General features: G+C 49.4%; 1 protein-coding gene across 3 annotated transcripts; it reads right to left on the minus strand.

The window, feature by feature from the left end:
- Positions 1–907: 907 nt before the first annotated feature.
- Positions 908–27,470, minus strand: shq1 (SHQ1, H/ACA ribonucleoprotein assembly factor). 3 transcript variants are annotated; one of them, XM_026999675.2, is made up of 12 exons: positions 27,382–27,470; positions 23,227–23,399; positions 23,001–23,065; positions 20,700–20,822; positions 20,404–20,570; positions 20,139–20,251; positions 19,349–19,449; positions 15,350–15,507; positions 14,511–14,564; positions 11,018–11,141; positions 8,071–8,191; positions 908–1,840 (listed from the first exon to the last, which is right to left on the minus strand). In XM_026999675.2, the coding sequence occupies exons 2-12, from the start codon at positions 23,367–23,369 to the stop codon at positions 1,120–1,122; spliced, it is 1,890 nt and encodes a 629-aa protein (XP_026855476.2). In that variant the 5' UTR covers positions 23,370–23,399; positions 27,382–27,470; the 3' UTR covers positions 908–1,119. The 3 variants fall into 3 exon arrangements, with proteins under 3 accessions (XP_026855476.2, XP_026855477.2, XP_026855475.2); XM_026999676.2 differs by lacking the exon at positions 27,382–27,470 and adding an exon at positions 26,379–26,460; XM_026999674.2 differs by lacking the exon at positions 27,382–27,470 and adding an exon at positions 25,530–25,553.
- Between the last annotated feature and the right edge of the window lie 295 nt (positions 27,471–27,765).

Consider the following 27,765-nt stretch of genomic DNA (forward strand, 5'->3'; position numbering starts at 1 on the left):
CCTCCTTCTCAAGCGGCTCGCACGTCCTCATCCACTCTCCATCCCAGTGGCTTTCTAATCGCCTGAGAAAGATGTTCCCCTTTTTGCTTTTCTCTCACCTCCAAAGTGGGTGGGGTTCACGCTGTCGGGCAGGTCCCACTATGCCGCCGTGGTCAGGCTGGAGCAATCAGTCACCTTCACTGCAGAGCTGGACCATTACCCCAAGGGAGGGTTCATCGCTGACTTCCGAATGAGAGGAACAAGAATGATTGCTCATATCAACAGCCTCGTTAGGATGTGGGGACACCCCGGCAGGCTCAGCAGGCAAAGACCACCGAAGTACGTGACAACTTTGGGGGAACACCTTGAGGTGAGGTCTCCTCAACAGAAGCATAGCATAACATGCTGACACAAAACAAACATCCAAACCACGTCTCAGTAGCTGCAAGAACCACGGTTACATATCTCCAGGAATGGCTCAGCAGAAACTGAAATATCTCCCAGCTTTGACACTTTCCCCCAGAGAGCTAGTGAAGGCCACCACTGACATTTCCTGCTGATATGCCCCCGTTGCATGTTTATCGTCCAGTGACACCCCCCCCCCCCTTTTTTTTTTTGCTTTCTGACTTCCAAGGAAATGACAACCGAAACATGCTAATCTACTACTCGTCGGTGTGCCGAGGGCTGGCAAGAGTGAGATTGGGTTTCCATGCAAACAGGATGTGAGCATTTTAGAGCGCTGTTACGCACTACAGGACCACAAAGATCGACATGTGATAATGACGAGGCCCTGAATTCTTTCCCGAGCAACACGGTAAAAGGGAACATTAACCATGTACCAGTACTTTTTGATTAGAAATTGTAAATTTTAGACTAACTACCCTCATGGTGTGCTTTGAAAATTATAAAAGCGGTAAGAACAGTGGAATAAAATCAGTGCAAAAAACATAACATTTAATGTATATTTTCAAGGACAATAGAAAAAAAAACTGGACAAAATCTAATTCTTAAAGTGTATTTTCAACAATAAGTTTCCTTTTAAGAGCCAATTCAAAACATATTCTTCAGTACTGGCATAGAAGTATCAAATTACAGTCCACTGATGTCCACCGTTTTTCTGCGTCCTTGTTATATCACTCACTAATTTGGATTATCCTCATCGTCACTGTCCAGTTCCTTGGTATCCACAATTCGCAGAGGGTTCCTATGTGGCTGAGAGCATAACAAGTCCTTCCTTACTGTTGATTCCTTTCTCAGTGCCTCACACTCTCCCTCTATGCTACGGCTCCTGGAGCGCCCTTCTGTCAGAAGTGTGCTCTCCTCGATTTGAAGTCCCTCCTCCAACCTCACTCCTAACTCTTGGATCAGCCTTCTGTGCTCGCCTGGCCCTCCCCTTCCTCCGCACTGGAGCTCCTGAGCAAGGGGGGAAGGTTCAGCCAGCGAGGCTGCCTGGCGTGAGCTGTGGCCTGGCTGAGGTCGGGAGGCAACCCCTTCTGCTTCCCCTCCTCCCCCTCGTTCCTCTCTGAAAGTGTGGATGCGGCCATCCTCCTCCCCCTTGCCACCACCAGAGCCCGCTTCCTCCCCCACTCCCATGTTTCCGCTCGAATCTTCCTCCTCCTCGCTGCTGCTGGAGTCTTCTTCCTCCTCCTCCTCCTCGGTGCTGCTGGAGTCTTCCTCCTCCTCCTCCTCCTCCTCGCTGCCATTGCAATCGTCATCCTCCTCCGTGACTTTCCACTTTTGCTCCTCATCCTCCATCACAAGATGGGCGGCTTCCTCCAGGATGTCCAGCTCCAGGTCCAGGTGCTCCTTGCGCAGCTTGGCTGTGCGCAGGGGTTCGGCCAGGGCCACCACATGCCTGGACCTGCAGAGGAAACATTAGATGATCAGATACCATCAGACAGAGGAGTCACCTACACAAACGCCATAAACACTGGAAACAGCGATCTTCACATGCAAAGTGATGAGGGTCCTTTATTTACTACAGGATAGTTTTTGCCAATCAGCCATCAGTGAACTTAAAAGTTTAGGATTCGTATGTGAGGAAAGGAATCGCTACACATGCGATGTTAGCATTCAACTCGGAGAGCAGCTGTCTCCATGGCTACTGTTGGAAGAAGTCTGCAGTAGTGCTTTAGTGCATGCTTATCAGTCTTGCTCTCTGCTGGAGTAATTATTATACGACTAGGAGAGCCTCCGCGCCCCCCCCCCCCCCCAAACAAAAATGATTTGCCAAAAAACACAGATTGCTTACTTGAACTCCTGCTTGCAGGCGCGTGCACACACACACCCACACCCACACCCACACACACACACACACACAGTCTGACATATTTCCACTCATACACTTCCCACCCCAAAACAGTTGTGGGCACACCGCATGTAAATGAACCCCAAACCAATTCTGTCCCAAACATAAGTGAGCGGCGCACTGCTAAAATATACCCAGCAACTTGGCCTGCGTTCATACCGCATGCAACCGCTGAAGTGCCTCTGAGGACAAGTGCAGCAGCACACAACCGAGGCACGACAAAGCTCTCCTTGGAGAGGAGGAACCAGCTCCAATGTGGCGCATGTAAAGGTTCCCGAGCGGGTGGGGTAAGCCTGGGGGCTGCGTGCATTATTCACAAGGCAGCCGGGCCCAGGCTGCTGCCAAAACTCAAGTGTCCGCTATTGAGGGCTGCGGGCAGCTAGCCGCCTTCATCGCCATGGTGATTAGCTGCTCTGCTGTGGTTTCGGGGGGCCCCGGGTTCCCTGCTTTGAGGGACGGCCAGCCCGGGCCGTCCCACGCCTATTGATCTGGCGATATCCCGCTCGGAGAGGGAGACGTGCTGACGGGAGTGTGGGAGAGCAGCGGTCTGGATCGTTTTGGCCCCCCAAGTGTGGGGCGCCCGTCTCTGTAGCGGGCGGACAGAGACAACTCGGCCGCGGGGGGATACGGGAGCGTGCTGCTGTCGCCGTCAAAGCGGCAAAGTAAACAAGGCTACCGGCTGAGCCGTCAGCGACAGGTGCCGCCTCCCGCGAGTTCACATTCCCGTGCCGTTTCGCACATATGCAGCCTGACTCCATGCGTGCTGATCCTGAATCCTGCCCTGTACCGCCCATGTAGACCGGAGCAGCAACGGCCCTCCGAGGCGAAGCTGGCCGAGACGCTGCCTCTGACCCGCCGAGGCCTCCAGGTCCATTAGAGAGAGAAAAGGAGCGACGTCCTGCAGCGACGTGGCTGCGGGACTGCAGGACTTCCTGCGGCTGGCGGTGGAACATCAAACACTCGCAGCACTATCGTCTTCCCCCCGTGGGAAGGTATTATTGAGTCAGCTCTGCAGAGACAATCCCCCCCACCCCCTCGCCCCCAGCCCCTTTCTGTGGTGAGAGAATGCGTGCTTGCAGTGCAAACAAAAAGCTCCTTTTGGTGTGAGGGATAATGTCGTACACAATCCAGTCATTAAGAGCCAGGCACTGTTGTGGCTCGCCTTAATTGGCCGAGGAGGGGCCGCTTTCAAGGTTAGGGCAGAGAGAGAATAGAGTGAGGGAGGGAGACAGACAGAAGGAGAGAGAGCGAGCCAGAAAAAGAAAGGCAGAATGAGAGAGGGAGAGAGAGAGAGACACACAGGGAAAAGGGGGAAGGGGGGGGGAGAGAGAGAGACGGGAAGGAGAGACGATGTGTGCATCAGAGGTAGTCTGTGAACAGAGCAAGACCTTGAAGCCTGGGGCAGGAAGGGGCAGACTTGTGGTGAATTACTCAGCAAATTTCAGCGAATTACTAGCTGAAATGAAAATGCTTGGATCTCTCTTCATTAGTGTGCTTCAGACGGCCAAATCAAACGCACATTGAGAAGGAAACACGCCGTGCCTTTGAAGCACTTAATCACCCTCTGAGCCCAGTGGAATGATGTATGACAGCCTACCAGACACCAAACATGTTCCTATACATTTTTTACAGACGTACGCTCATCAAGATGAACATAAAGAGAAGATAAAGAGCCCCAAGCCATACAATACTTAATAACCAAGAGTTAAAAATATAATAAATCATTTATATTAAATGATCTTCCAGGCATTCTTTATACTACGAGTTAGCAGACACAAGCAAGCTTATGGAACGAAGTGGTGTTTGTTCTGAGGAGCTCTGCGATAACCCTAGACAGTTAGCAGTGAGAGAGTACTGCCGGTCTGCTTATCCTGGCAAACCCTGAAACCAGAATCCGCCCAGCCCAAGCGACAGGGCACTTCCATCCCAGCTCACTGGAGCCCACTTGAATGGGACTTTTAGTGCACAGCCCTTTCAGCGCACATGGGATAGGGACTAGAATAGGGCAATGAGCTGAAGGTGAGCTGCTCGTTACATGGCAACACTGTGGATGGGGTGGGGAGGGGTAGGTGCCGTGCAATTGAAATGCATTATTCGAGACCTGCCTAAGGAAGCGTTATGCTGGAAAGCGTCTAAAACCAACAGTTTCTGACCATTTCAAAACAAAACAAAACTACTGAGAATGTGAAAGTGAAAAGTTCAACCTATTTTTTTCCTATAACTTCATGTTGCTAGATACTAGAGGAGCAAACACAGTCATAAAGAGAACTTAGCAAAGTTAAACATCAAGCAATCTGCAGTAAAATTGATAGGATTTTTTCTATGAAAAAATGTTAAAAGCACTCATTTCTTACCAGTTCTGTGAAAATATTTCTCATCAGTTCAGAGAACTATATAACAATTGCTTTTAAACCTGTTCTAAGAAAACTGGCTTGGTCTTTCCAACCATATTACTTTATTTCATGCTATAACAGCACTCCATAGGGCATTTTCTTTGTGTTCGTACAGTTTTTGAAGGCAAACACATTTTTGTGCAACACATCCAATGCAGACTTTGTTAAATGGGGACAAAATAAAAGACAGTTCGAAGCCTGTTTTATCGCAAATCTAAGCTGTGATTCTTAACCCACCTTCACGTCACTTGAGATTTCATCTTAATTTCCTGGATTGCTGCTGAAGGCTTACTTCTTAAGAGAAACTGTAGAAGTTCGTCTTCCCATAATGCACCATGGTGGCACGGTGATATAATGCTGGCGTACAGCGCTCGAGTCCACTCCACTAAGCATTTCGCCGACGCCCAAGCTGCGTGGCCCCTGCAGACCACCGTCTATGTGGCCCTATCGGGCTATTGCATAGAAGCTCCCTTTCCACAAGGCTGCCTCGCTTGGCTAGTCACCAAGTTCCAGACAATGCACCATTTTTCTCTTCGAAAGAATGGGTCTCCTCAAAGCCAAGCTCAGAGATCCAACTCCTACAGGTTACCATGGTTGCCCATCGGAATCCAATTAGCCCAATTTAGGAGTTTGGACACAACGAGGGAACGTGCAGAAAACATCCACAAGTCACAGCCCAGGGTGAAGCACGGAGCTCATCTTATCCGGCTGGCCGATGAGAACCCATGCTGGAGTCACTCCAACGGGTAGTTGGGGGAAGGGGGGGATTAGAAGAGAGCAAAAAAAATGAAGTGCTAGTTGTCTTTGCAGTCTGGCACTGTCGCGGGGAAGTTTTGGCAGCTGGACAGCTTGCTAAAGCCACAGTGAAATGAATAGCAGTGTGCGAGCGTCTGGCCTCCGCCTGTTCTCTCCGGGCCGTAATTGATAGCAGAGGTTCCACCACCGCAAACCGTCTTCCAAACCAGAGAAAAACAAACTTGCTCCTAAAGGAAGGGGTGGCTTTTTAAAAATCGCAGTCACAGTGAAACATGCGGAGATCGCCTAATAGCGGGTCCGTCAAAACAGGCTTTGCCCCTTTTTTTCCCCACCCCAACAGGCAAACGTACATGCACACGCACACTGGACATGGCAGTGCTGCATGGCGTGTAAGAAAAGTGAAAACAACAGGCAACTCTTAACCACCCCTCTTGCAAAACCTTAAAAATGACAAAATCCTCGCTTCTTAGGAAGACCCAAGAAACTCTGAGCTCAGTTGAAAGGTGAGCAACGGTCTTTTATAGTGGCTGGAACTCTACTCTACTGGATGCCTCTACTCCAGGCGCTCTGAGGAGCTCTGAGGATTGTGGTTTGTTGTCAGGCACGCTGCCACCGCGGGTCGGTGAGAGGAGGCATTCAGAAAACCCCAGTCAGTCATGAGCCGTGTGTCCGCGAGAGTCACTCCGCCTCGCTTCTGACAGGACAGGCCTCCCTTGGCAGCTTAAATCACTCCGATGCCTTTACGAGGTCGTAAATCCTGGCCCCGACTTTCCAGGAGGCGAGGGAGCCATCGGAGCGGGAGACGTCTCCGCGGGTATCGGAACGGCGCGAGGCGCGTCCGTTAAATCATCCGTTGAGCTAACGTTCATTACTCCCCCGCGGCGGTGAGCGGCCCATTGCGCCCGACTGGCAAGAAGAGGTGAGAGGCATTGAGATGCCACGCTAACAAGTGAGGGGGCGGGAGGTGGTGGGGGTGTCAGGGGAGGTCTGATAATGTGGACTGAGGCGCCCAGTGCAGGCGAGTCCCTGAGCAAGGCAGGGAAAACATTCTCGGAAGACACTGCGGTGGGTGGGAAACACGAGAGACATGAGCGTTTAAATAAGACGTCATCGGCTCTGTCAACCACGCTCGGTGGATGCTGAGCGAGGCTGGCCGCGCACAGCAGAGTGGGACTGGGTCCGGCACTCGAGGAGGAACAGCTGCGTCTCTCTCTGCCGCTCCGCCTGACGAGTGGCGCTCGGCTTCAAACCCCTTCCGCGAGGGAGGATGCAGTTCCGCTGTTTACATGAGTCCCAAGGAAGCGAGCTGGAAATCGATTCTCAGCATGAGACAAGACCAAAAAAAAAAAAAAAAAAAAAAAAAGAAGAAACGAAATAAGGAAGCGGCGGAATGTCTCATCCCTCGTCAAACTCCTCCGGGCATGCATGCGGTTGGGACTCGACCCGGCTGCTTACAGAACTGGGCTGAGGGAGGAAAGGAGGAAAGTGTGCTGAGCGTCGTGCCGCGCTCCACGGAAGGTGGCTTGGCCGGAAGCCAGGCGAGGGAGGGGCCGGAGAATGTGTGTGTATGTGTATGTGTGTGTGTGTGGGGGGGAAACCCCACCTGTGCCTCTTCCGTCTCCCCGGCTGGGACGTGTGGGGCAAGACTGAGTTTTGTGGCGAGGTGACATTGGGACTGTTCCATGTGCTGGGTGCTCAAGACAAAGCTCTGCTCTGTGTTGGCCCCACCTCAACCCTCGCTCTTTAGACCTATGGAAAAAGGGTCACATTCCAACTCCCTCTGAACGCCACCAGCGATTTTTTTACACATTTATTTTTAATTGGCCGCAGAGGCGTTTTTCTTTCCAAAAAATCTGCGCCGGACATAAAGGAAAGGGGGAGAAAAAAAATCCATCAGATCCTCCCGGGATTTTATCATCTCTGCATCTGGGCACGGGGCCTATAACATCAGGGCCCATTTTTCTCTACTGGACCCTTTACACACAAGCGTACAACTCTGGCCTGAAAGCCAGCCAGGGGAGATCGTAGCTCATTACTGACTTATGTGCTCACTGGCTCACATTTTAAACATGCAAGCAATTACAAAACACAGTCAAAGCAGAAGCAGGTTTTTCAGGCCAGGGGAAGGGAGGGGTGATTGCATTCACTGTTCCGGCGGAGTGGGCAGAGCCCTCTGGTTCAGCATAGCTTAAATTATAGAACGCTTCACACCATTGCTCCTCGTTAATGACCTGTAAAAGGGTATCTTAAGGCTATGGTGGGGACGGAGCACGTATACGCGGAGGCAGTCCTTTCCTGGTTGGATTCAGCCCACATTCATATAGCAACAGTCTGAACCTAAAGCCAAAACATTTGATTGGGTATATAAGCACTTCAGCCTGCTTCCTGCATGTAACCCAAAGAGAGCGCCAGATGGTTTCTTGACAAGTTACACAGGGGAGCAAAACCCTTCTTGAATAGCATGTGAAGCAAAACCTGCATTCCAAACTGACCCACGCAAATTAGCTGCGGTCCGCTTCAAATTATTTGTTCCCTAATTGCAAGCACCCCCCCCCCCCAATTCTCCCTCTGCGGCATCAAATCGAGTTACCCAAACTTCCTGTGTGGACATCAAAGGGAGTCGCATAAACTTACTTGGCTCGCTGGATCCACACGCAATAGTCTGTGATGTATAGATCGTTGAGGATGTAGGCGGGCTCGTTCTCTCTGAAGACCTTGTGGACAGCCAGCAGGCATTTCAGGACGCAGGCCTTGCCTAGGACCAAGCAAAGTGTTGGCCAGATTAGGTCTGCAGCAGACAATAAAGGAGCAGCTGTTTATATGGGTCGCTGCCGGGCCTGTAGGGGGAAACTGCTGTTTGTAATTCTGGAAGAAGTGGCAGCCGCTAGCTTTCTAAGAGTTTCGACAGTTCATAAGCGAAGTTTTATATAAAAAAAAAAAAAGAAAAAAAAAAAGGAGGGGGGGGGGGAGGAGGAAACACTTCAAGCTCTAGGATATGTTCCTGAGAGATTAAAAGCATGTACTTTTTCAGCAGATGGGTCAACGGCACAAGGGAACAGCACGGCCCTGGAGGGTGCAGGGAAGGAGCCGGGACCGTTTGTTGACACAACACCGGCCTCCCGCGGAAAGTGTAAAAATATCTACCCCGAGCACGAGGCGCAGCAGTTTGGCTCGGGCTCTGCGGCAGGGAAGAGGCACGTGTGAGGATCCTCCAGCTGCCCACAGAAGGGCCTGGCGGGGGCGGCAGGGACTCCAGCCGCCTGCGCAAACAACCGGGGGGCAGCCCTGCTCTGCAAACATTCGGTTCCAGGCTTGAGCAGGGACTCTCACCTCAGCTGCGACAGGAGCTTGTTCTCTTGTTCTCTCTACCAACCCCCCTCCCCCGGTCTCTCCCAGGAACACCGCGACCTCATCCATCCTGGAGCGTCTCTTCCACTCCTCCCTGCTCTCAGGGTTTAAAAACAAGCTATAGCTTCATCTGCCTTGCGCGGGGCTGTCTCGTGTCTTCTGGAGTGCTCGGCTTGGGGGTCTCCTGACGACACGCGCTGCTGGTTAATCATGCATGACTCAGTCTGAAGGGACGGGGAATCACGGAGAATAGGAGTGGGAGCGGGACACAAAGAATCTGGCACCGGCCGGCTCAGACCCTGGCAGATCGCTGTCGTGTATGCAGCGAATTAATGCGGATCAGCAGTGTATCTGTACCCTCAAACGTGCTCTCTGTAAAAGCGTGAACGTGCACCCCTCCACATGCTCCGCATGCTTGCTATTACTGCGAAGATAAAAACGGGCCATTAGCGTAGTGGTTTTGAGCTGTGCGAATGAAAGGTTTTCCATTGGAATCCGCCCTCGTGTTTTCAGAGCAAGATACCGCATTTTTGTTTTTAAACGCACACTTTTACCAGCACGTGCATCTGTCTACGAGTTTCCTTAGAACGGGTGTGCGATGATCTCGCCTTAATTAAAACACGGCTGCTTCCACATCGTCAGTCTCCTGGACAATTCTGTGCGTCTCCCTTCCCTGCTGTGGACAGAAGCGAGAAAAAGGCGTAACGGACACTACAGACGCGTTGTGCGTCCCTTTCATGAGCGTGTCGACGCCGAGGGTTGTCCCATGGAATGCCAAACGCGCCGCTCGAGGGCTGTTCAAATATTTACCCCAAATTTCATTCCCTCCACATGACTGGCCTTGGGCACAGCGCTTCTAATTGGTTTGTTTTCCTCATCCTGGCGACGGTTGGGCTCCCATGAAACTCGCTCGGGTGTGCCACGCTCCAGTGGAAAGCCTTCGTCGCTCGCGGGCTCATCGACAACGGTGGCTGCTGCTAAGGTCACGACCCTACACTTACCGGCTATAAACCAACAACAAACAAGCAAATATTTGTACGACGATGGAGACACGCTACTCTGTGCTGACTCTCTGTAGTGCTAAGGGCCGCGTGCGGGAGGAACGAAAAATAAGCCATAAATTACTGCATGCCCCCCCCCCCCCACCAATAATCATTGTTGCATTATTACCTACTAATACATACGTTTGCCTTTGCAGCAACCCCCCCCCCCCCCAACAAACAAACAAACAAACAAAAAAACACGGCGACAGTGTCTGTCTCCTGCATTCAGGCTGTTCGGTTGTATACTGTGCTTGTGCGGCCGCACGCGGGCTAAGCCTTAAAGGGAGGCTTTCTTGTGGAAAGGAGCTAACAAGCGTGTCTGGGCCCGGCCCCGAGCAGCGAGGTGCTTGCCGCGGCTAGCGCCCATGAGCACCTACTAATGAGCCGCGGCCAGGCGCTAATCCAGCTTCTAAAAAGCCCTTTAATTGCCATCGTTTACCAGCATTAAAATCAGGCCGCAGCGTTTAAGCTCACCGCACACATCCTAAATGTATTTACACAGAGCTGCTCTCTCTCTCTCTCTCTCTCTCTCTCTCTCTCGCGCTCTCACACACATGCTCCTGCTTTCCTTCCTCCCTCAGTGCCTCTCTGGCTGGCAGTCGCTTTGATTGCGCTCCTCTCCGAGATATCAAAGTCGATTGGGTGTGCGCAGCGAGAGCCTCGCTCCCCCGCCGGCGCGTCTCTCTCTCCGCCTGCATCGCGAGACCAGCCGGAGCTGAGCTCTCGGGGGGTGGGCTGCCTTAGCCCTCGTCTACCCCGCAGGGGGCGGAAGGCATCCCGCTATGCCGCCGCATACCCCCCCCGCCTCAGCTGAGTCAGCCTCTTGGGGGTTGTGTCCGAGCAAAACAATAATATCTGAGCGATGGTCGTTGATGTGCTTCTGGCAGCCGAATGGTGGAGGGAAGCTGGAGAAACGTGTCAGTGGGGCCGGTGGGAAAGTGGAGGCGTTTGGAAGGGGAATGGCTCATTAGGGCCACTCTAGGGGATTAAGGGGTGAGTGGCAAGGTGAAAGGCGGACTTCGGCGTGTGAAGGACGGGTCACGGTAAGGCCTCGACCCCTGCCCTGACCCCAAGTCCTGTTTAAAAAAAACACCCGAGGGGCTTACTGTGATGGAGTCCTGCTGTTGAGGATGGAGGAGCACAGGAGGGAGGGAGAAAGAGAGAGAGACACACACACACACACAACTTACCACACTGGAATATGTGTGCAGTGTCCCTCATCGCAGCCATGATCAGAGAGAAGTGGCGATGCAGTGGATAGCAGAGTACCCTTCTTCCGAAAGACACCAGCACCTCGTGCACGGAGTGATATGTCTGAAACCCCCAACATACACACGCACACACACATTAGATACTGCAGCGCTACTGCTGTCCACTCACCTGACACCATTCATTACACTCCAGCGGTCAATAAAAGCTCTGGTCATAATCTTCGATAAGCCCCTTGCCTACCGTGTTCTGGCCCCCTCCACCCCAGCACAGAGAGCCTTGCTCATAACCACGGCAATTAGTGCGCTAATTACTCCTAACGACCGGCAGTTTCACTGGATGGCTAAGCAAGCGGACAGACTCTTGGAGACCGTTAAGGCCGCCAGGCTCCACAAGCCCGGCATAACCTTTGAGCCTGATGGGCGGGGGAGTGTGGAGGGGTGAAAAGAGGGGAAAAAAAAGAACTGTGGGTGAAGACACTTTTTTTCCCCCTCAAGGTCTTTGCCTGCACCCCCCTCCCAGGTAAGAGGGTGCGTCATGCTGGCATAGCGCTTCCCTGTGGGCCGCGAAAGAGCGACGGATAAATAAACCCGGCGGCGGAGGGCAGGGCAACAGGGCAGGAGACAACGTTAGTCAGCTGGAATGGGGGGTGGGGGTGTGGGTGTAGAGATAGAGGAGAGGTCTTTGACAGCGAGAGGAAGAAAGAGAAATTGAGGGCGCAATAAAGCGAGAGAGAGATGGATAGCTGGCGAGATAAGGGGAGCGATAGACAGAGATGAGGAAAGATACAGAGGGAGACCGAGGGGGGGGGGAAGAGAGAGAGAGAGAGAGAGAGAGAATGGGAAAGATGGGGTAGTGTGCGCTCGCGAGCGCGAGAGAGTGGGTGAGCGAGTATGTGTGTCTGTGTCGGAGGCAGCTGCAGAATGTCATTAGCAGGGCTCCATTATCAGCCTCACACTGGAGTGCTGGCTCGCACGGAGCATGGTGCAGAGAGGAGGGTCAGGTTACTTGCTCTCATTGTCACACTCACCGTGCAAATGGGAGGGATTAAGGGCTGCTGCTGCACTGGCTGGGAGGCAGGAAACACACACACGCGCACGCACGCACGCACTCTCTCGCACACACCCACACACTGTCACGCTTACTCACACTCACGCACACCGTCTCTCACATACACCCCCCACACAGTCATGCTCACGCTCAGGCTGCCAGCCATCCAGCCACATAAATGGTGAGAATATATGGTCTTATGTCCCTGCATTCTGTCTCTCCCTCTCCGTCTCTCCCTCTCCGTCTCTCCCTCTCTGTCTGTCACTTCAGGAATAATCATGAGGGAACGGTCTCAGTCGCTCCATCTGTGTGCCCGTCAGGTACAAACAAACACCTGTTCCACTTCATAAGCCTACAATGCTTACACACACAACCACACACGTGTGCGTAACAGCCCAACCATTTACCCAATTCTCACCCAACCTACTTTCCATTTCGACGGCTGGTAGATCCGTTAACACTCCTCCCACCGTGACTCCTCACATCCACACCGCAGACCTTGGCTAAGAACGAGGCTTTTACCCAATGAAATCCATTTAAGAATGCCCAGAATAGGATCCCTTTGTGTGTTGCTACAACCTGGCTTCTTAGTCAGCCACGTGTGGATCAATAGCTTACTAAGCTTTAGTCTGCCAGCAGTCTGAGCCTCGGGAGCTGGCTGGGGCTGAGCCCCGCACGAGGAGAAGCAGGCCCCAAGAACATGCTCCCGTCTGAGGCCTGGAACGGGAGCTTCTAAAAGGCCGACACTGACCTGGTCTGGACGCCAGGACGTCTGGTCTGCTCCGAACCGCTCATTCTCTAGGCTGTTCCGTCAATCACTTCGCCTGCTCCCTCATTTCTTCACTCCTTTGACCGCTCCCTTGTTCCTTCACTGCTTCCTCCACCCGCTCCCTCGTTCCTTCACTCCTTCGACTACTTCCTTTGCCTGCTCCCTCGTTCATTCTACTTCCTTCACCTGCTCCCTCGATCGTTCCCTGCAGGCTTTTATTCAGTGACTGTCTCCCTGCCAAATGTTCCCAACACCCCCTCTGCTCACCGCCGACTGACAGCAGCAGCGCGGAGAAAAGCGGAGAGAGCTGCGGCTCCGCTCCGCGAGCAAGGTGCGACGCGTGAGACGTGCGAGACGTGGGGGAGCACACGGGCCAAACTGCAGGGTCACGTGCCCGCCGTGCCTGCGCTGCAGCGGTGGTGGTGCTCTTGCTCCAGTCCCTGCTGGCAAGGCTGGTCACAGTATGTGCTCAGAGCTTTCTCACCACACCGGGCTGGTGCTGGCCTGCCTGTCGTACAAACGACACAGCCCCATGGCGGAACTCCCTTACCCCTAAACAGGGAACACTGGCAGAAGAACGCCTCCTTGAATTCGGTTCAAAGTTTAACCTAATCACCTCAGTGCTGGTCACAAGATTGGCTGTCGTTGGCCCAAACTCCTTGGCAAATGCCTTTGTCAGCTCTGTAGACCTGGGGCTGCCAGACCCGGAGACTTATCTACAACTAAATGGAAAGAGGAAGAAGGAGGAAAAAACAACCACTCTAAGCCTTGCACCAGCACCCTCAGGGATCTCTCTGCTGTTGAACCTGCTCACCCGTGACCATGCTGACAAGTGTAGTGCCATCATTGGGATCGCTGAAGACGCTGCAGTCTCGGGCGCCGTTACCGACAGCCCTTGCAGAGAAAGTCAAGCTCCTGTTCGGCCAAGATTGTTTGTTTTAAGTAGAGGGGTCAACAGGGGTCACGGCCTCCCCCCTAAACACACACGGGGCTTAGAGGAAAGGACCCTAGAGGGCCCCCAGAGCAGGCGGCTCAGCTCAATTCGTTGCCAGAGCAACGCCCCCACCTGTACAGGGCCTCACTGCCAAGCGACGCCTGATGTAGGCCTACCTCGCCGTTGCGGACCCCTCCCGCAGGGCCCAGCAGTGGACTCTGGATCCTGACGCCGGGCCAGCCAATGCCCAGGGGACAGTCAGGGTGAGCAGCCTCTGCTGCCCTTTCCCAGTTTCTAAACTGTGATCCCTTGCCTTGACCTCCGACCCCTGAGCTGAGCTCCCGACCCCTCCGTCCTCCCAGACGCGGCCGATAAAGTCCGAATCCTCCTGCAGCAGAAGCCTGCGACTCACAGCGACCCCTAGTGCCTTCTGCTCCTTTCGCTCTGCTGCTGCGCGAGACCAATGTCGCCATTGCGTTGTTTTGTATTTGTTTTCCTGAATTTCGGGTGCTTATCGTCACGCTCGCTGTGTTGGACGCCCCTCGCCCAACTGTCGCCACGCGTTTACCGGCGTGTCATGTGTCTGGAGCACACGGAATTCATCCATTCTTTCATTCATTCAGGCAAAGAAAAGGCAGCTGTCAGGGCAGGGGAAGTGCTTGGCTGAGCTTTGCTGTGGGGTATGTAGCACTTGTGATGCTGGCTGTGTAGCGTGCTATACCTCCAGCCAGCTCAGAGTCCCACTCAGCTTTCTTATAGTCCACGCAGACTCCACCTGTAAGACAAGGCCGAATCAGTTCTGTACAATAGTACCACGACACTCAGGGGGCATATAACCACACACACACACACACACACACACACACACACACACACACACACACACACACACACACACACACACACACACACACACATCTCAAACTGACCACACTAAATGCACCTGATCATTTCAAAAGTTACACACAAAAAAAGTTACAACAGCATTTATTTCTCTGCCCTGTCTAATGACACTATGAGATGAATTCATTTTCTGAGCTTTGCTGTGGACCCGAACCAACACAAACTCTTCCGTTACTAAGAATTCAGTTTTTCAACAAAAGTGGAGTCTTATGAGGGATGCTGAGTAGTTTTCCAGGTTTCCCAAAAGGAAACTAAAGTGCAGATGTCTGAAGGATGTTTATGATATGTCAAAGGTTCAGGACCTGGGCCAAGAGATCTGTTTACAGTAGCTATAGCCTAGGTCTTTCCAGAATTATAGCTCACTCTCTCCATGCGCTTAAACCTGTGATTTAAAACTCATAGCCCTGAAGAAAACACTATTTTTACGCATTTCACATCAATTTTTATGGCGGGTACGTGTGGCAGCCTTTCAGGAAGATTCTTTCGAAAAACTGCCTGAAATACTTTAAAAAGAGCATGTCAGAGAAGCCTCGAGCTTTGACGAATGGCGGGGGAAAGAGTTGATTCTACACTCTGACAGCTGATGCTACAGGGGAGAGGAAGCACAAAACTGCACTTGCGCCTGTGCACGGAAGCCAAGGGCGAGAGGGCACTCACATTGTGCTCTCCGTTCGTAGTGCGCACGTCGTACACATAGGCGAGGACGATGTCCAGCAGGCCCAGCCAAATGGTGCGTCTAGTTGCCGGATCCAGCAGGTGGGAGCGGTTTGGGAACTTTCTCATTTGTTCTTTTTCCTCGTCTGTGAAAGTCACGGCTGTGTGGGTAGGCGTTGGGAAGAGAGAGATTCCGGGTCATTATGTAAATTAGTAGCAGCGTGGTGCGCGATGCCGCGTGGGATTTCAGAGGCGCTTCAAGACAACAAACTGGGAGAAGCGGGATCGATGGCTGTCTTGCTGCAAGCGTATTAATACCAGCACAAGCGAACAGTCAGAATCTGTGAATCAGGGCTGGAGAATAAACACACATACGTTTAAAAGGCAGTGCAGGCGAGTGTACTGAGAGTAAACAGGGGTTTCTGAGTTTGACTGATGCCTTGATAATCCCCTGGGGAGGGAGAAGCAGGGTGAGAGGGAGGAGGAGGAGGAGGAGGAGGAGGAGGGGAGCAGGGGTGCGAGTCAGCAGTTTGGGAGCAGCTGAAAGTGATCCGGTCGCAGGCAGCAGTGAAGGGGGGCGGGCAGCCCCCCATACAGGGGCCCTGATGTGCACATGCCACTGATCTGGGGGTCATGGTGGACACCCGCTCTCTCACACACCCCCACATACACATACCCACTCACAAACACACTCCACACACCCCTCCACACTCATGCACTCACACACCCCTCCACACCTCCACACCACGCGCAACACATGTTTCGAATGAGGGCGCTGGCTACAGACGGGCCTTGGCTCGGCCGGGCGCTGATGGATTCCTGCAACATGACGACAGGAGCGCTCCCTCCCCCGTCCCCAATCCTCATTCGCTCTCTCCCCCTCACCTCCCCGTCTGTGCCTGTCTACCTGAGGTTCTCCGTGGGGCAGCTGCCACAGCCGCGGATGATCTGCGGCTCTCCTGTGGAGGCCGCGGGAGCCGAGCTACGTCCCCGCTGGCGGGCCCGTGCTCGCTCCCAGACCCACGGCCTGAGCCGAAAGCCATGGCACGACAAGGAATGATGTGCGTTTTAATGGGTTCCTTGCTCCTAGGAACGGGACTGCAGGGAAAGCGTTTCATTCTGAAACTCGACACGCATTTAAGGGTTTAAATCATTCCAAACCTCAGATTTTTTGGTGTTGTTTTTTCTTTTCTTTCTTTTTTGTGTGTGTGTGTGGGGGGGGGGGGTGTATTATTAGCACATATCTCTCCGTGCCTTTACTCTACTGAGAAAAAAGGACGGCTGCTGAACTGTGAGGATTTGGGGGAAATGTAGTCCAGCTGTGGTCTGAGGGCTTCCGTTTTCCACATCATTTATCCTCCGAGGGATCTTATAAAGTGAGCTCTCCCTTCTCTCTTTTTTTAAAAAGCCAAACAACTCGAGCCAAAGGCCAAGCTTGTCTAATGGACATATCACTCACCACTCTATTAGCAACTTCTGACTTCAGCTCAACTTATCTGGCTAACCAGGAAAACCTGCCGCGGGAATCGTTCAGCTCCCGCGGCGAGTCGCACGCCCGCCCACCAATGACGACACATGAGCGCAGCAGGCTAAGGCGACATATGGAGCCTTTAAAACCTGCTGCCTGCCAAGGCCGCAGGGCTTTAAGGTGTGTTTGGGGGAAGGGGGCAGTCACGTAGCAGGGGAGGCTGCGGCTGGCAAACAAACACGCCGCTGATTTGTTTACTCGCTGGCAAGTACTGCAGAACACAACCGCGCCGGAGCTCGTGTTGCTGCCAGCCCAGCCAAGGCACCAGTCAATACGGGACAGAGAATCTGACGCGTGCACGGGCAACTGCCAAGTTCCTGATTTCTTTAACCATTCGGTACTCTTCTAGGAATCAGTTAAAAACCTAGTTGTGCGTTTTGGATTTTTCTGGAACATTTGTTGTTTTTCATTTTTCTTCAAATGCCTTTTGCAGGAAGTGATTTTTATAATTTTTTAAAGTAGTGGGTGTTGGAGGAAGCAGGCGCACCCCGATTGCTCCACTACTTCTAGCTGACTCCCCTGGAGCAAGAAGCAGGATTGAGAAACGTTTGAAACACGGTGGATAATTACAAATCTCGATGGTCAACCGGTCGATGTCCGAACCCGGTCCGGTCCCCATAAAGGGGGGAAAAGCGGAAGTGGATGATACACTGAATGCCTGAGTGCTTCAGCGCCAGGACGAGCGGCACATTGGCCCAGGTTTTCCTCTGAAGTGTGCTGAGGTGAAAGGTCAGGGTTCGCACCGATGCCGATTTCCCCGTCAGTACCCTGCAGCTCTTGATGAGTTATGCAGGGAGAAGAACATTTAAAAACCCTGAGCAGCTTTAGCTCCCTCCTGTGTATCTTAGGTAGGCTGATGGAGGCGGAGCTAGTGAGGAGTTCCAGAGGCAGTCCAAACAGGGACCTGGCCAAGCAATCGTAAAAACAACAACAGAAAACAAAAAAGCATCGGTGGGAATTGACTAAGTTTATGACTTAACGAGAATGTTGCAGTCAGGGGGTTATGAAAGCCAAACCGGTCCGGTTGGGCGGTGAGGCAGGAGAAGGGTTCTGGTGGCCGGGTTTAAGATGTCTGAATCACAGCCAGGCTGCTTGGAGCTGTCAATCCAGGCAGTAAGTCGGCATTACGTGAGGACAAAATTACTGCGGCACGCAGAGTATGTGTGAGCCTGTGTGTGTGTGTGTGTGTGTGAATGCAGGCTGAGAGGCTATGCTGAAAGACGGATGTTTGTGTGCGCATGACAGTGAAAGAGATGGATAGCAAATAAGGAGGTGTGTGTGTTAAGTAGCTGTCCTCTACAGAGTGAGTGTATCAGAGTGGCACGCTACTGACTGATGCCTGCTTGCAGGTGACTGACAGTTGCTCTGCTGGCACAGAGGCAGACTCACTGATCTAAAACACTCCCGTCTCTGTCTCTCTGTGTCTCAGTAGTGCTATCTGTTCCATCTTAATCCTCTCCGTGGCTTCCTCTGTGCTGCCGTGCGCTTGCAGCTTGGAGTCATTTGTTCGTGGGGCGTCGTGAAATTAACAGGCTGCTAAAGGCACAGGGAGTGTGCGCGTGATTGAAATGTCTGCATGTTGCCACCCCAGCACCGCCTAATCGCTTCCACCCACCCTCCCCGGACGCACACGTGCACAAGCACGCAGTCCTGAGTCAGTGATCCGTGCATCACGGCTTTAAATGTGTCAGATAAACCCATCGATTTTAACTGCGAGTGACACGCATAGGGGAGCGAGAGAGAGAGGGAGAGAGACAGAGAGAGCAGACTGGCAGTGGGTTTGAGAGTAGGCTGTTTGAGGGTGTGGATGCCTCATTGACTAAAATAGCCAAATGAATCATGGTACGTCTCTGCGCAAGATGACTCTGCAATCGAACACTGCAATCTAACATTGCAACCAGCACAGCCTACGTTTTTCTGACTCAGCTCTGGGCTAAGTAATATAAACTGACCGCAAAAACTGAACAACTGGCATTTCAGTACGAGAGTCAATAAATCAGTCTGTCATTAGTGATTTGGTCCGGAGCCCCGCGCAGCGACACAACGGCGTCTTGGCAACGTGACGCCACCTGCTGGTCAATTCCGGTACCTAACATAACATAATACGCTGCCCCCTTACCCTCACTCTACCTTTGCATACAAAAATCACATTTACCAGGGACAAAATTAAACCAGAATCGAAATTTAAACAGCACTTTCACTCTTTTAATATCAGGGTTGGTCGAAGAGCTGTGGTCCACTACAGTATCATTTGCTAAAAGACTTTTCGACAGTTTGAGTCACTGAGAAGCTAAAAGGATTAACGGTTAAATGGTTGAAAAATGACAAAATCTGTTCCTAGATGAGGGCTCCTGTTTTACGCTGTGTGAACATGGGATCTGGACACCAATCCCACCACTAATGTCAAGTGAAACTCCTATTAATTACAACCTGTGTGTTACGCTACGAAGAAATAGTAAATGTAAATGACTTACTGATTTCAGCATGGCTGTCAGAGGGAGGTGCCATCTCACTCCACCATGGCTTAAAGTTGAGATAGACTTGTCTCATCTCTTCGCCTTCATACAAGTCACACCTGTTAGGAACCAAAAAGTAAGAAATCACGATCCTGTGGCGACATTGCTCTAACAAATGAGTCAATTAGGGACAATAGATGGACGAGCTCCTGACAAAGGGATCCCAGCTGACATTACTGAGTGAAAGGCAGAAAAACTGCACCCCAGCACTTTGGAGAAGCCACCTGAAACATTGGGTGACCGTTAGAAACCCCAGCTGAGCTTAGACCCGCCTCTGTGACAGTTCAGCAAAACAAGCTCCATAGCTAGAAAAAACAAACAAATAAACACCTCAAAGAGGAGGAGCTCCCACAAAGCTTTAGGCTGAAACTGCCTCCACTTTGATCTTTAATCTGAAAGGAAAATCCATGCCAGGTCCATGCCATGTAAACAACAACAACAAAAATCTGCCTCGTTCATGGAAACAGCACTGTGAGTGGATGTGTGTGAATCTCCTGCCTCAGCTCTGTGGGCCATTCAATCACCTAAAGATACGCACATCCCCGTGCTACGTCCTCCTACCCTACCCATGTTTTAGGCGCCATTTCCGTCAGTCTGTCACAGCCTGTTAGAATGCCTGGCTTATCTTAACTTTGTCTTGGAATATAAGTGACGGGTAACTGAACGGCCGAGGCACTGAGAATGGTGAACGGTTTCTGACGCTTCCCTCGTATAGTGGAAAAGTCTGCCGACACAAAGGTGCACTCACAGGTAATGGTCGGCGCAGAACACGGAGGTCTCGGCATCCAAGCGATCACGCCTCCTCGCGGTAGGGGTGGAGTTGTCCGGGTCGCCGACGTCAATAACGTCTGACAGCTCCTCCTGAATGGCCGAGAGCAGGCGTCCGTGAGGCGAAAGCAAAAATATGGCTGTCTGACGAACGTCAATCTCAAGTACAGGCGCTGTGGAAGTTTCACGTCCCTGATACCATCTCTACACCCTCAACCTCCTCTTCCATTTTTTTACAATTTTACCTGCAGCCTGGAGAAGACAGCAGTCCTTAGGTTTCCGAAGCCGTACTTCTGCAGCTTTTGCAGGTCTTCCACCGAGGGTGCCACATACATCTCCTGTTCCACCTGCCAGTCAAACTCCTCCTCTTCATCTTCATACTCCTGGCCTGCCTCGCTCCCACCGCATGCCCCTTCCAAAAAAAAAAAAAAAAAAAAAAAAAAAAAGGATTGAGGGAAACGCCGGCAACAAAGAAGAGGCGGCAGGGAAGTGGGAGTGAGTGTTGGAGACACAGAGGACAGAGCTTGGGATTCTAGCCTACCCACGTCTTCCACCAGGGCCTTGGCCGAGCGGGAACCTTTGGGTGCCAACAGGGAGGTTAGCATCTGCAGGCCCTCGAAGTGATGTCCTGCTTTCTCCTTAGGGACACGCATCGTGAAAAGACCTGGTGCCACACACACACACACACACACACACACACACACACACACACACACACACACACACACACACACACACACACACACACACACACACACACACACACACACACACACACACACACACCAGAACACAGAAATCAATGCATTTCCTTGCTTTGTCTTTAAATAAATAAAAATGATGAGTGGGTAGGTTATAGAGATAATTCTACACCACAGCTCTCTCTAATCATGTAGTTATGACAGGTGAATGATATTTTTCTATCGATTGTTTATTTCTATCCCCTCATGTACTTTAAGCTGTCCATAAGAAGACAGAAAAAGAAATTCCGGTGGGATTCCATGATCGCCTAAATGGTTGGCAAATTTGCACAGCATTTTAAAAAAAACAACACACACCACACTCCACTGCGTTCCTTACCTATAATATTATATGGATATATGGATAATTGCTTTGGCCGAGGTCCTTGACGAGACATCTGAATGATTTATAATTAGTTATGTAAACACGCAAAACAATTAAAGGTGCTTTATGACTGACTGCTACTAAATTATTCACTGCGCCCGTGCAGGCGAGGTCGAGGCAGAAATGAGGGCAACGAGGTGACAAGCCCGAGACTACAGCCGTCGCGCATAATTAAAATCTCGAACAGAGAGCTCATTAAAAGACCTGTCAGCATGACGACAGATAGGTCAGCCGCGATCCCGCTGCTGCTTGTTCTGCCGTAACGCACGCAGACGATTAATAAGAGGGATAAAGACAGGAGAAAAGAACGGAGCAAAAGTGTCACAACAGATAGGGCGAGGAGAGAGACGCAGTGAGAGCATTTGTTTTTACGGGGTCGACTCAAACCGTCTATAAACGGCCTGAGACCGCCAATTAATTATCTGAATAAAATGCTGGTTCTGCTGAAAACGTAGCCAAAAACAATAATTACTTAGACACGAGTAGACACTTTATATGGTGACAATGTAAGAACAGTCACAGCTACACTGTACCTGGAAGGTATTAGTCAAAGGTCATATATACTGCTCACCAAAAGTCAAGACGTTCCGTCATCAGACCAGAGTCACAAACATCCAAACCCCTGAAGAGTTATAGACGCCTACTTTCATGAATTTGATCTGGCAGCTAGATTGCTGCCCTTAAATACAGTCACTATAGGTAGGTAAAGAGCACAGGAAGAGGTGAAAAATGAATGAATTCATCTTATGTAATGAATGTCTCCACAGTGGAAAAAGTACAAGACCGCAATCTGTAAGCAACACTTGTGTTACATTCTCTGCATCACTTCTGATGAGTCAATTAGCATTAACCTACTTGTTTGAATGTCTACTGTGACTCCATTGTGTGGGTGTTTGCGTTTTTTTTTTTCTTCCCTCAATTTTATTTGATGTCACTGCACAACTCGGCGCATCACTTTCACTCAAAACGGAGCTCTGCGTTCTTCTCCGTTGTGGGGATAAAAGCGTCAAGGATAGACTCGGGTTTAGCTGATGGAGGATTAGCGTTTGGCTTTCAAATCCCACTGTGAACAAGTGTAGCTGGAGCTGATTTGACATTATCTCTTTCACTCTGCGATGCCTCACACAAAAGAGGCGCTTAGTCCCTGTGGATTAGCCCAGTCCTCAGTGAGTGTGACCCTTCCACTAATCAGATCGGTCAAGGGCTGTTCTGCACGTTTTATGATGAGAGAATTATTTTATTCCCCTTCGTGTGGTCAGGGATTCCTCTACCATCCATTACAACGGAATAAGAAAATAGTAAGAGAATCTGTTTGGAGCGAAAACAGAGCAGTTCTAACATTACTTGTAGGTACTTTTAATACTGATACCAAGTTACCAAGTTGAGTATTCATATACTGGTCTCTCGATTCTGATCACTTTCTTTAAATGGTTTCTTTGTAATCACTGTTTCTAAACAATCAAAAACAGGGAATGATGTATATCTGGCAAGCTGTTATTGTTAAGGTACATTTTGTATTTACTATGAAACCAAAAACTGTAAAATAAGCAAAACTGAACACTGCTTCAGCATCAAACAACGCGTGCTCTAAAACCTCATCTTGTGTGTTTGTATTTGAGATTGTTTGCATTGCAAAGCAACTGCTAACACTACCAACCCCACTAACCCCACTAGCACTACAGCAGGTTAGAAGCCCAAACAGAGAGCAGGGTTTTACCTTTATCAATGTCAAAGGAGGCCTTTTCTCGTCCATCCTGCACTATTCTTCCAGGCAAATTCAACCTATAAGGACAAGGAATCAAGATGCGCATGATTCTGGTCTGGATTTATTCTAGCATATGTAACAAACTATAACTGACTGCTCTCTGCTCTTTAACAGCAATATCATTCATTCCCTTTGGTAAAATGTGCCTCAAGAAAAAGTCGTCCATAAAGTCACTGACCTGAGAAAATAAGGTTTGGCGTAAAACTTGAAGTCACTTCCGTCAATGCAGATATCAAATTCGGATGTTCTGGTGTAGGGGACGCGGATAACCAGTGTGAGGTAGTCAGAGTCTTGACTCAACTCGAATGCGGGCGTTATCATACTGTCCGGAGCAGTCCCGCAGTCAAACGGCTGAAAGAGAACGCTTCGTTACAGCTTAATTAAGAAGGCCAAGGTAATGTCTTGTTCACTGGAATTCCCATTGATTTCTATATTGATTGCAGTCAAGGATAAATGATCCTGCCACCGAACATGGTTATTACAAGAGGTGAAAGAAAGGAGGGGGATAACTTAGGATCTAAACTGCCATAGGCTGTCTCTACATCTGAACCAAAAATACTTCAAGATGCACGCATGACGCCGCTTCGTGGGGTTAATTCAGTTTGTAGCACCACCTTGTGGTCATTGCACTCAAAGTACAATAATGCTTTACTTGGATTGGAGGGCAATATGAGGGGGGGGGAGGCAACAGATGCCATTTCAAACTCCACGCACCACTACTTTATGTAAGGAAGATCATAACGGTCAGGAAGATTATACTGCAGTTGGGTATGGACCTCCACAGCTGCTACCAGCGGGTCACTACAATGGCTGGGCAAAACAGGCCTAGATTTGAGAAATATTAATGACCATTATTAAAACAATAAATTAATGTCATGTTTACAGTAGAGAGAGAACTTGTAGGCCATGTCTATTACTAATACTGAATATGTTATACTGCTATTAAGCTACATGAAACATCAAACAAGGATTCGAGTGAAGAGAATTACTGATCTATCGGTTCATGGTTCCAATTAATTAATTTTTGCAGTAGCTAACACTAACTGTTCACTGCAGCATCTCACTTGAGGTCCTTGTTATTTTAGCTTCATGCGCTGAGGTGAAACATAGCAGTGCAATATTGAGGCTTGCTGTGACTAGAATTCTAAATTAACTAGCAACATTGTCTTTTATTATAACTAAACTATAAGTATTACCTTGATACACAATTAGCAGGTTTGAAATATACAGCCAAAAGTTGAGACTAGCACAAATTTTGGGTTTCACAAAGTTTGCTGCTTCAGTTATGGTAATAATTTGCATTAACTCTAGATTGTGAAGCATGATCAGATAAATTGCAATTAATTGCAAAGTCATTCCTTGCCATGAAAATGAACTGAACCACAAAAATTACTGCATTCCAGTCACTGCATTTCAGCCACAAAATGGTCTGCTAACTTCATTTCAGTGATCTTGTTAACTCAGTTGAAAGTGTTAACAAGGACAAAGCAACTTGTATCACTCTATCATGCTGATCAGAAGAGCAGACTGACTGCTTTAAAAAAGATGGTGGTGCTTGAAGTTTTCTTCTGTTAACCATGGTTACCTCCAAGCAAAAAACATGTGCAGTCATCATTGCACTGCATCAAAAGGGCTTCACAGGCAAGGACATTGCTGCTTGTAAGAAAGCACCTAAATCAACCATTTATCAAATCACCAAGAACATCAAGGAGAGAGGTTCAATTGCACTGAAGAAGGATTCAGGGCACCCAAGAAAGTGCCATCTCCTAGAGGATGCATCTATGGGATTGGGTCCACCACCAGTGCAGAGCTTGCTAGGGAATGGCAGAAGGCAGGCGTGAGTGCATCAGCACGTACAGTGAGGCGAAGGTTTGTGGAGGATGCTTTGGTGTCAAGAAGGGTAACAATAAAGCCACTTCTCTCCAAGAAAAACATCAAGGACAGACCGACATTCTGCAGAACGTACAGGGAGTGGACTGCAGAGGACTGGGGTAAAGTTATTTTCTTTGATGAAGCCCCGTTCAGACTGTTTGGGACATCCGGACAAATGATTGTCCGGAGAAGAAAAGGTGAGTGCTACCATGAGTCCTATGTCATGCCGACAGTGAGGCATCCGGAGACAATTTGTGTATGGGGTTGCTTCTCATCCAAGGGTGTGGGTTTGCTCAATTTTTCCTAAGAATACTGCCATGAATAAGGAATGGTATCAAAACATCCTCCAAAAGCAACTTCTCCCAATGATCCAGGATAAATTTGGTGATGAACAATGCTTTTTCCAGCATGATGGAGCACCATGTCACAAGGCAAAAGTTATAACCAAGTGGCTCGGTGAACAAAACAGTGGAATTTTGGGTCCATGTCTGGAAAACTCACCAGATATAAATCCCATTGAGAGCCTGTGGTCAATCCTAAAAAGGAGGTTGGACAAAAACACAGAAACTGTGATCAACTCCAAGCACTGATTAGGCAAGAACGGGTTACCATCAGTCAAGATTTTGCCCAGAAGTGGATATCCAGCATGCCAAGGCGAATTGCAGAAGTCCTAAAAAATAAGGGTCATCATTGTAAATATTACATCTTTGCTTAAACTGGATATATTACAAAATGCTCATAATTGCACTTCACTATACCATTTAAACAGCTGACAAAAGGATAAAAAAAAAACTGAGGCAATAAACTTTTTAAAACCAAAATTTATCAGTCTCAACTCTTGACCACAAATGTATATGTGCTTAAGAACATAAGCCCTGTGACTCATTCAAGTTGTTAAATCTCCTGTTTCTGCACATCTGAAGACAGGAAAAAAATCCTTAACTTCCTTGCTCTGATGAGCTATCGCAAGTACAACCACTAATCCAAACTTGCTTTATATAGGCTCTCTCAAAGGCTCCTAATCCCACCCCTCTCCCCCAGCTTGCATTTCTGGATATGAAAGACAAGGGATGGATAGACCAGTGAAACTATGATAACTTTAAAACTTTGCCCCAGCAAGGTATTGGGTTATTAACAGTCTGGCCATTTTGATTTACTAGGCAAAAAATGCAACACATGAGTCATAACTATCACAAGATGCTCAGAATGGAAAATGGTTTACAGTTAATGCAAGACAAGTGGGGGACGGGTAGGTTGAGGACAGCTTCAAATATGATCATAAAATGATTTTTCCCCACTACTAGCAATAAAAGCTGAATTTATGTATGATAAAAATAAACAAACAAAAACGGGAAAATTCACTCTCTTTCCATGTACTGCGGGTGGATACTGCAACATTACTGGGGCCTTGTTCCTACCCATATATCACGGTTTCTCAGCACAATCCTTTGAGCTCACCAGATGGTCTGTTTTTGCTCCAACTTGCTCCAACAGTACAACCGTACTAGGTATTCACTGTTCATAATGGCTTGGTTCAGGCGCTGCAAGGTGGCGCAGAGCCAAAATGAAGTCCATGTGGCGAGCCGCACAGACTGAGTTAACATACACTACATCTGTGACAGATGTCTGTGAAAACCCTGTAGTAGGCTATTACAGATTCTGCACAATCCAGCAATAGCTCATTTTTACCCACGTCATATGGTAATTAACTGCTGGCCTCAAACACTGTAGTTATCCCCAAACCGTCAAGTTCCTGACACACATATATGCTCTCGCTCACGCACTGGAAACTTCAGTTAGCGAAATTATTTATAATCTCTCACAAACTATGCAAAGTACAAGTTTTTTGAGAATTGCGTTAAATGATTACACAAACTAAGTCCACTGCAATACCTAGCTAACTAGGTGCGTCTGTTTTATCATGAATTTACACGGTCGCCGTTCAGTGTCACTGCTGTCGCTAACCTATATGTGCAATATTTACATTGTGGCTCACGTCTAGTAGGATGGCAAGGGCTAACGGAAAAAACGCTAGGGTTAGTTATATTCCACGGCTATAGTAGTAACTAGCTAGCTAACTAATCAACTTTATAATTTGGCACAATTAACTCAGTAAAGAAGCATTTACAGTTAGCTAACTAGCTAGCTCAAATTACAAACTTAGCTTGCTAACCCCAATATTGGTGAATATAATGCAACCGTAGTTAATCAGATAGCTAGCTAAATTATCAACAATATGCAACCCTAAAGACCGACAATATAGCTAGCTAACTAACTAAACAGTCAATGTATTTCGGTAATAATCTTATTCTTTGCTGCATTAGCTGTAGCGTTAGCTAACCCCTGGAAACGATTCCATTTGCACCGCTTAATAAGCATGGAGTTTTGTGGGAGAAATACATTAATACTGCCAGGAACAAACAGGCTGTTACTTTACTAACCAATTTCATGCTAAACGTACCTTGATATCCCATTTAGTTAGCTAACCACGTCTTACGCGTGGTAGCTACACAACAAGACCACGTGCTCTGGTTCCTGCTTTACACGGCGTTCATGCTCCTACCGTAATACTTAAAATAGGTAGGGTGGGGTTACTTGCTATCAGAGTTTGATATAATTTGATAGCTAACAAGCCACGCTAAAAATATCGCTAAATCAGGGCTAAAACATTCTCGGAATTGATCGTGGATGCCAGTATATCTAAGAATAACAATGTCTGGCTGGGAGTTCTATCTTGCTGTAAATTGGCAAGTACAGCAAATTCTAGAAATGTTACAGTAATCCGTTTTGGTGAATGGGTTTGTTCTTCAACTGAGACACTGCAACTATACGCAGTTGTCTGGTA

The sequence above is a fragment of the Electrophorus electricus genome, chromosome 3, assembly GCF_013358815.1.
Source record: "Electrophorus electricus isolate fEleEle1 chromosome 3, fEleEle1.pri, whole genome shotgun sequence".
NCBI classification, from domain to species: Eukaryota; Metazoa; Chordata; class Actinopteri; order Gymnotiformes; family Gymnotidae; genus Electrophorus; species Electrophorus electricus.

Bases quoted from the DNA above. Each gene is read 5' to 3' on its own strand.
- shq1 (XM_026999674.2), bottom strand. The intron at 23,066-23,226 runs GTCAGTGACTTT...TTGTCCTTATAG, and splicing joins GCCAAACCTTATTTTCTCAG to GTTGAATTTGCCTGGAAGAA. The intron at 20,823-23,000 runs GTAAAACCCTGC...GTGTGGCACCAG, and splicing joins CTCCTTTGACATTGATAAAG to GTCTTTTCACGATGCGTGTC.